General features: G+C 41.2%; 3 protein-coding genes across 3 annotated transcripts; all 3 read right to left on the reverse strand.

The window, feature by feature from the left end:
- Positions 1-291: 291 nt before the first annotated feature.
- On the reverse strand, positions 292-3,591 carry LOC141445031 (uncharacterized). Its single transcript, XM_074110805.1, has 2 exons — positions 923-3,591; positions 292-825 (listed from the first exon to the last, which is right to left on the reverse strand). Exon 1 carries the CDS (start codon positions 3,435-3,437, stop codon positions 978-980), a length of 2,460 nt encoding a protein of 819 aa, XP_073966906.1. The 5' UTR covers positions 3,438-3,591; the 3' UTR covers positions 292-825; positions 923-977.
- Positions 3,575-4,315, reverse strand: LOC141445033 (uncharacterized). The gene has a single exon (XM_074110807.1). The coding sequence runs from the start codon at positions 4,313-4,315 to the stop codon at positions 3,575-3,577; it is 741 nt and encodes a 246-aa protein (XP_073966908.1).
- Positions 4,316-4,998: 683 nt separating this feature from the next.
- LOC141445032 (uncharacterized) lies at positions 4,999-6,087 on the reverse strand. Its single transcript, XM_074110806.1, has 2 exons — positions 5,160-6,087; positions 4,999-5,085 (listed from the first exon to the last, which is right to left on the reverse strand). The coding sequence occupies exons 1-2, from the start codon at positions 5,953-5,955 to the stop codon at positions 5,048-5,050; spliced, it is 834 nt and encodes a 277-aa protein (XP_073966907.1). The 5' UTR covers positions 5,956-6,087; the 3' UTR covers positions 4,999-5,047.
- Between the last annotated feature and the right edge of the window lie 2,814 nt (positions 6,088-8,901).

The raw sequence follows: 8,901 nt of genomic DNA on the forward strand, positions 1-8,901 counted from the left end.
CAACACACGGTTTGCTAGACACAAATGACAAAATAGAGTTATGTTTTTGCAAATAATAGAGTTTTAGTATACAAAATTTGTTTTTGCATTTTGTCGCCCCTTCTATGCTTCCATAAATGTCATACATATATACCTGGGGTGCTAATGGTACACAGCAATAATAAGGCGACAAATATAGCTGAAGTGTGTAAGGACGAGTTCTTATTTGGCTTCACAAGATATGTGATAACAGTGATTCCCAACGCGGTGTGGCTGTGCCACATTCTTATCACAAGCTAGGCCTAAGTAGCATGCTTAGCTTACGGTCGATTTACTCCGGTCTAGGCACAGCGCTATGCCCGGGTGCCTCAATGCTTAGGCAGAGAGATCCTGGGCCTACCAGTGATCTTCTGACCTATCCCGACCGATCAATAGGCTCCTGGCCGGTTCAGTTTGCCTGTGATCTGGCCTGGCACCCGCCGGACGTGGGGGCTTTGCCCCCACGAGGACCTCCACCATCCCCATAGTCCTGACCTCGGTTGCTCCATCATCATTACGACCGTTAATGCTGGGCAAAAGATACTTGCTCCATGTCTAGTTTATGCGCTCCGCTGTCTATGACATTACCAAGTGTACATTGTACTCTAGCGCTTACTGGACCCATGTACGGAATCTACCCTGTATTAAATTGCGGACATCCTTACACACTCCATAATCATGGCAATTAATATTACATAGCAAAACACTCACCTGAGGTTACAGCCGAGTTTCAGGAAGGAACTGACCTCTATACTAGGGCACCAGCTTAGTTCTTTTCCCTCGTTTGTTCATTGTATCGCCATTACACTATACGGTAGTGCCAACACACAAAATTAGACCAATAAGGAAAAGCAATGTGACCACATTATAAATGTATTACACATACTAGGGCTGTGACACTTACCGAGTTTTATATGGCAAATCGCGCTGTGCGCGACACTCCCAAGGGCAAAGGACTTTCACTCTAGTATGGTTAGCAGGTGCCGTGTCCACTCCAGAATTTTCTCTCTGGCTCTTACAGCCGCGGCACGTCTTTCTTTGCCTGCAACAAGGTCTTGTCCATGGATATCCAAAGAACCCGCCATTTCCATGGGGGTTCCGTCATCCATCGCCGATGCACTTTCTTCAACCTCTGGTTCTGCTAGTTCCACAGGGTCCACAGTTTCTGATTCTTGAGGCGTTGGTCGTGATGATGTCACCGAATCATGTGCTGACTCGTTGAAGGCTGTTTCCTGGTCCTTATTCCTTACCCTTTCTGAAGTATCATCATCAGGTATGGGATCGCTTTCGACCTCTAGCGGATACAGATGTCCTATGGAACGTGTCAAAATGGAGCCGTCCACTTTGACCTCCGCTACTCTGCATTTGCCGTCAGTACTTTCCCTCATATCCACAATTTTGCCAACTTTCCAGTTAATTCTGTTTTTACTTTCGGCTTTGATTTGTACTAGATCCCCGATTTCTGGTGCTCTGTGTGATATTACTCTGGGTTGCTTGGGCTCAGACCGGAATCTCTCTCTTAGACTTACAAGATATTGTCCTATGAACATTTGTTTTATTTCTTCCAGGATCTTGAGTCCTCTTTTCCAACTAGTGATCAGGTCTGTTTTTGCCTTTGTGCCTACTGATGGCAGTTCTGCATGTGACGTTTCAGTTGTAAGGCAAGTACCTAGACTTAAAAAATCAGCTGGTCGTAATATGTGTTCCACGTCAGGTCCTATTTTCGTAAGTGGTCTCGAGTTCACCACGGCTTCTACTTCCTTCATTATTGTATGGAGTTGGCTGTCATTAATCAAGTGTTTGTCGAGCGTCCGCTTAAGGCAGTGCTTTACTAAAGCCACAAGACGTTCATAAAAACCGCCATGCCATGGAGCTAATTGTGGTATGAATTTCCATGAAATTTTGTTCTTGACACAATATGGCTTCTCTATTATTTCACTTGTTAATTTGAAGTAGGTAGCATTATCCGAGTATATCTTCTTGGGAGTATTTCTACTTGCTGAAAACCGTCTAATTGCCAGAAGACATTCTTCTGCGGTTAGGTCGTTGACGACTTCTAAATGAATTGCTCTTACTGTCAGGCATGTGAATAACGCAATCCACCTTTTGGCCTTTCCGTTTGGGGAACTGACAAACAGTGGACCAAAGTAATCAACCCCAGTATAAGAAAATGGAGTTGTATACGTCACTCTTTCCGCTGGTAGAGCCGGTGTTGGTGGTAATTTGTAAGGCCCACCTCCATGTTTGATACACACTGAACACCTTCGAATAACTTTCTGTACTTGAGCCTTGCCTTGCGGTATCCAGTATTTCTTTCTTATTATGCTGAGTGTATGGGGAGCTCCAACGTGATAATTACTTTCATGGGTTTCTTTAATTACATTGTTTGTAAATTCTGATTCTTTGGGTAGGAGGATTGGGTACTTCATTTCATAACTCCATGATGTGTTTGCCATTCGTCCTCGTGATCTCAACAGACCATTCTCATCCATAAATAGATCTAAGTTCCTTGTCAGGTGTGTTTTCTTTCCTGATAATTCCTCGGGAAAGTGTTCTCTTTGAATCCTTTTTATCTCATCCATGGTTTCATCCATTGAAGCCATGTCTATATCTTGAGATGTTGACTCTAGTTCGTCAAGCTCCATTATTTGATCTGAGAATTGGGCCGTGTCAGATATCTCTTTCATGCCCAATGGATCTTCACCTGGATTCTGATCCGGGTCCTCCCCAACTGAGAGAACAGTGTTATGATGGTTCTCGTAATATCGAGATTCAGGCCACTTTGTTTCATCATATTGAAGAAATTCGGGTCCGTTGAACCACAGCTCCCTTTTTTCTTGCCAAGTTTCGGGTCTAGTTGCTACGTCGGCTGGGTTGACCTTCGTGTGAATATAATACATTTTCGCTTCTGGTACATTTCCTTTAATTTCTTTGACTCTGTTGGTCACAAATGGAGGCAGAAGTTTATTAGACCGCATCCATCCGAGAATGACTAGACTATCTGTCCACAGGTACTCTCTTCTGATTGGTAAGTCTATGTTTGTTCTTATATATTTAACTAACCTGCTTGTGATTAGAAACCCAAGTAATTCCTGCCTCGGGATATTAATATTTTCTTTGTCTTTGTTCTGTGTAACATGAGACTTTCCCATTACAAATGATATGGATGTTCCCTGTGGACCTGACATTCTGATGAATACTACTGAAGCAAAGGCAGATTTTGATGCGTCAGCAAATCCGTGAAGCTCATACTCAGTGTCAGAATCGGATGTTAATTTTCCAAGTTGTCTTGGGACTTCCACTTTAATAGAAGCTTTCCAGTTCTCAAGAATACCTTTCAGGGTTTGTAGAACTTCAGCAGGTAACACGGTATCCCATTTAAATTTTTGATTGCATATGTCTTGAAATAAAAGTTTCATGGGTAAGATCAGTGGACATACAAACCCACAAGGGTCATATATCCTTGCCAGTGTTCGAAGAAGTTTTCGTTTCGTATCAACTGGAGAAACTGGATTCAAATGATCCTCTGTTATATTTAGGGTTAATGTATCTCTGTTTACATTCCACAACAACCCAAGAACTTTAACTTCATTGTTTGATTTGCTTGAAGTTGCTTCGGGATGGAGTCCATGAATTCTTGATTATTTGAGACCCAGTCTCTAATGTTCATTGACATCTGTTGAAAGGCCATTCTAGTTTTATTGTAGATGTCTTGTGCTTCTTGTATTGAATCAGCTCCAATAACTAAATTATCAACATAGCACTTCTCGGCTATTGATTTTATTTGCTCATCTTTAGATTGGTTCATATGGTGTTTAATGGTAGCTGTAAGAAGGAAAGGACTTGCTATTACCCCAAAGGGAACTCTGCAGAATCGAAGACATATTAAATTATCATCTCTAAGTTCTTGATTAATATCCTTTAACCATAGGAAGCGTGTGACGTCTCGGTCTTCTTCTTGCAACCCCACTTGCAGGAAGGCCTTTTCCACATCTGCTGTCATGGCTATACTCTTAGTCCTGAATTTAATCAAAAGAGAAGTCAGGCTCTCTAGCATGTATGGTCCACTGTAGAGACATTCGTTAAGACTCCTGTTTCCTGATGTCTTGGCTGAAGCGTCGTACACAATTCTGCCCTTCTTTCCTACTTGTTTAACCATATGGTGTGGGAGGTAGTGAATTGGATGATCAGGTTCAGTGTCGGCTTGTGACTCTACTACTTCTATGATACCCAACTTTAGTTGTTCCTTCAGAATTTCGTTGTACTCATTTAGTGACTCTTTATCTAATCTCCTCATAAGTGATTTTAATCTTCCCATAGCCAATCCAAAGTTAGATACTAACTCTGGTGGGTGTTGAATCCATGGCCACTTTACCTCATATCTATCCTGTTGATATTGTACAGAGGCGTTGAACTGGTGTACTGCTTCCTCCTGCCGGGTGGTCTTTGGAGAGTCTGTTATACCCAAGTTTTCTAATGACCATAAAAATTTAATATCCACATATCTTAATGGCAAATCTGGCTCGGAAAAGTATGGACAGCCTTGCGTATGACACTGGCAATATGTAGTTACAGACAGTACCTCATCATTGTCTTCAATGTAAACATTACCAGAAAGAATGTATCCAAAATCTGTATCGATTAGGTACAAATTATTAGAGATCTCAATTTTATCATTACGCATGAATGAACAGTAGAAATCATTTCCGATGAGCAAATCAATCTTTTCACCAACTGAGTCATCATCTGCATGTAAATCAACTTGGGAACAATCAAGTTTTGCTATTGGTACTCTATCTGTGATATGTGGTACAATGTTTACTTGTATAGTGCTTCTAATGCCACGTTTGGTAAGTATTGTCACTGTAGTGCAAGGACTAGTTGTTTCTTGAGGAGACGGGGATCCGAAAGTGTAAATGACTAGCTGATCCATAGATATTATTGGTAAGCTAAGAGCATCAGCCAGTTCTTTGTTATATAGCTTCGTTGACTGCCGCTATCCAAAAGAATTCTACCATCCGTGAGTTTATTATCGACTTGAGGATTTTGTAACTGCACCACCGCCGTCTGTAAAAAGGTAAGTCCGTGAGTCATATTACATATCATTTCTGGAATTTTCATCTTTCTCTCATCTTCCTCACCTTTCGCCTTAAGGCAGAGCCACTGGACATGCCCCTTCTCTCCGCAGCGGAAGCAAGTTACATTTTTTCGGCATTCCTCCGTTTTGTGGTTTTTTCCTAGACAATTGAGGCAGCGCCCATTAAGTTGAGTCTTGCGTGCTTCCACTGTACTGAACTTTCTGCAATCTTTGCTTGCATGGTTACTCAATCCACAAAAAATGCACGAGCGTCTGGATTTTTTAGCTGCTGGGGCAGGTGATACAGGTTCTAGTTTTCGCTTTCGATCAGGTCTCCGTTGAGTGTGCTGGAACCGTTTAAAATTTCCCTTTTGGGTCCTGATGTGAAGTGCTTCTGCTGTGGCCACAACAGGTCCAGCCTTCAACAATGATGCATCCGTGTCGGTAATCATGGAAGATGACTTTTCCATCGCTGTTATTATCTTGTTAAGGTTCTTCCTTATTGCTGTCAGTGTAGTACCCTCGGTGGCCTCGGATAGGTGGTGTTCATGCACCACTTTGTCGGGAAATTTTCTTAAAATCATAGCACGGAAGTAGTTTCCATTCACTGGCTCTCCTAAATTTTCCAGGATTCTTAAATGCCTCTCAATTTCATTTAGTGTGCTCCTACAACTTGTACTGTTGTACTCGGCTCGTTGTAGATTATTCAATTGTGTGTAGTGTGCATCTATCAGCGCATCCTTCGATCCGAAACGATTTTTAAGTGTATCAATTGCAATTATATAGTTGTTGTCGGTCACACCTAAACCTGATACAGACTCCTTAGCTAGCCCGCTGAGACTCCCCAGTAAATATGCCATTTTTTCCGAGTCTGCAATGTTTCTTTCATGGATGCTAGCTCTGAATCTGTCCCAGAACTCAGTCCACTTTAAACAGTCTCCACTGTAGGATGGTAGTTCAAGCTTTGGCAGTCTTGTTGTAGCAGAGGCACCTCCTTTTCTTCTATGGCATGTTGTACGGAGCTCAGTGAATCTTCAATCTCAGAACATAAGCTTTCTGCCTGTAATTGGATCGCCAGAGCTGGACTTACTATATCCAGCTTTGGAGTTGGTAGCTTCATAGTATATTCTTTTATTTCTACATCCAACTTATTTACCAAATCCAATAATTGTTTCACTAATCTTTTAGCCCTATCATATTCCATCTGGTTGCTTTCATATTCATGTTTTGCTGAAGCTATGAGTGTCTCTAGGCTAAGTTTTCTCAACTCTACCCGTTTTTCCAGAATTTCTTCCATTTTGTTGTGCTTGATCTTCTTTTGGGTGTTGTATTGGTTTTCTTTGAAAATTACCAAAGTAAAGTAATACGGGAGTAATGGCGGCTACCATAAAGGCGCCAAGTTATTATAACTACTTTTTGTTTTTTTTTCGGTTTTTTAGTTTTTTTTTTAAAACCCCCCAAAGATTTTCTTGCGCTTCTTCGACTAGAACAATACAAATAACGATGCATCAACAATATAATAAGTCGAACGACAACCAAATAAGTCTCAACAAAGCTTTCTTTTGAATTAAGTATGTTTTGTTTGCTACTATAAGTAGGTACTTTTCTCAACTTATCGAAATACCAAGACATGCCTCACTTACCATTGGATTTCCATGTAAGAATTACCGGAAAACACTTAACTATCACTGTTCTTAGCAAATTTCGTGCTCACTCACAATACACAAGCCTGAAACGCAGTTTTCTTACGATATTTTCACACAAACTTTAAACTACTCGCCATCGAATTCGATATCAATACAGATAAAAGATAACATCGTCGTTCGTTGCCATTGCCATGCCACAGAGCAAGGAATTATTGTTCAGTACGGTCTGGTACAATATACCAACATAACAACCATGCCAAGAGATCATATTTATTTGTTAGTTTTAATTCTTAATTTATATTGATATTATAATTTCGCTTAATATTAAGTAAATATCTGACATACAAATTCTTCAATTTTATAATTTACCAATAACTTATTACTAAAAAGGTAAAATAAAACGATAACGGATGTTGACACCTCTCCTCTCAAAGGTACAACACTAAAACCATAGACAACGATATTATTCTTTTTAATAGGACATAAGGCAAAGGAACCTGACCCACACAGCCCTTTTGGATACGAAAGTACCTTTCGATGGATACGAAAGAAAGGAAAATAATAACAATAACTGATAAGGACCTTCATACAATGTTAATGAGAAAAAATTACCTTCAATGTTATCATTAGTCATATATAATAGCAATTTGCTGTCAACGTATAGGATACGGATATTAGCGATGTTGCCAACATTCTTTGCTTCGCATAAGAGAATAAAAGAGGGTTGACAAAGAAATAACCAGAACTAATCCGGCTTTTCTCTATCAAAGATCCCAGCATTCTCCACCATTTTGTCGCCCCTCTATGCTTCCATAAATGTCATACATATATACCTGGGGTGCTAATGGTACACAGCAATAATAAGGCGACAAATATAGCTGAAGTGTGTAAGGACGAGTTCTTATTTGGCTTCACAAGATATGTGATAACAGTGATTCCCAACGCGGTGTGGCTGTGCCACATTCTTATCACAAGCTAGGCCTAAGGTAGCATGCTTAGCTTACGGTCGATTTACTCCGGTCTAGGCACAGCGCTATGCCCGGGTGCCTCAATGCTTAGGCAGAGAGATCCTGGGCCTACCAGTGATCTTCTGACCTATCCCGACCGATCAATAGGCTCCTGGCCGGTTCAGTTTGCCTGTGATCTGGCCTTGCCCCCACGAGGACCTCCACCATCCCCATAGTCCTGACCTCGGTTGCTCCATCATCATTACGACCGTTAATGCTGGGCAAAGATACTTGCTCCATGTCTAGTTTATGCGCTCCGCTGTCTATGACATTACCAAGTGTACATTGTACTCTAGCGCTTACTGGACCCATGTACGGAATCTACCCTGTATTAAATTGCGGACATCCTTACACACTCCATAATCATGGCAATTAATATTACATAGCAAAACACTCACCTGAGGTTACAGCCGAGTTTCAGGAAGGAACTGACCTCTATACTGGGGCACCAGCTTAGTTCTTTTCCCTCGTTTGTTCATTGTATCGCCATTACACTATACGGTAGTGCCAACACACAAAATTAGACCAATAAGGAAAAGCAATGTGACCACATTATAAATGTATTACACATACTAGGGCTGTGACACTTACCGAGTTTTATATGGCAAATCGCGCTGTGCGCGACACATTATAGCGGCATCCCTTCGCGAATTAGCGTTTTCAGTCGACCAGAGACAATATCGGTCTTTCATTCACCTGTAAACCATTGAGACTCAGCTCTGAGAAATAAACGTCGTGGTTACTATTTCGACGATTCAGTTTAGGTGCCTAAATTGAACTGCTCTGCGTTTGGATCGTTGTGAAAAGATCATGGTACGCCTGCGCACCGCTAAATAAAATTACTTACGTGTTTACTCTTCGAATCCGTTTAGAGATCCGTTTATTAACTACCTTCATCTTACAATATTATATTGTTAATAACCTACCCTCTTTATACATATAATGTAAATCTCTTTATACTTAATGACATTTTCTTGGATTTAGATTTTATTTTTACGTTTTGTGTTTTTAATGCGATATTATTGGTGTCACAGGTACAACTGTGTGTGAAGGCGACAGCGGCGGGGGGCTGGTGTTCCCCAGCGTGGAGCGAGGCATCAGGCGCTACTTCCTGCGCGGCGTGGTGTCTACGGCGCCGATTAGTGAATACGCT

Source organism: Choristoneura fumiferana, unplaced genomic scaffold (genome assembly GCF_025370935.1).
Source record: "Choristoneura fumiferana unplaced genomic scaffold, NRCan_CFum_1 Sck3bRy_158;HRSCAF=347_pilon, whole genome shotgun sequence".
Lineage (NCBI taxonomy): Eukaryota > Metazoa > Arthropoda > Insecta > Lepidoptera > Tortricidae > Choristoneura > Choristoneura fumiferana.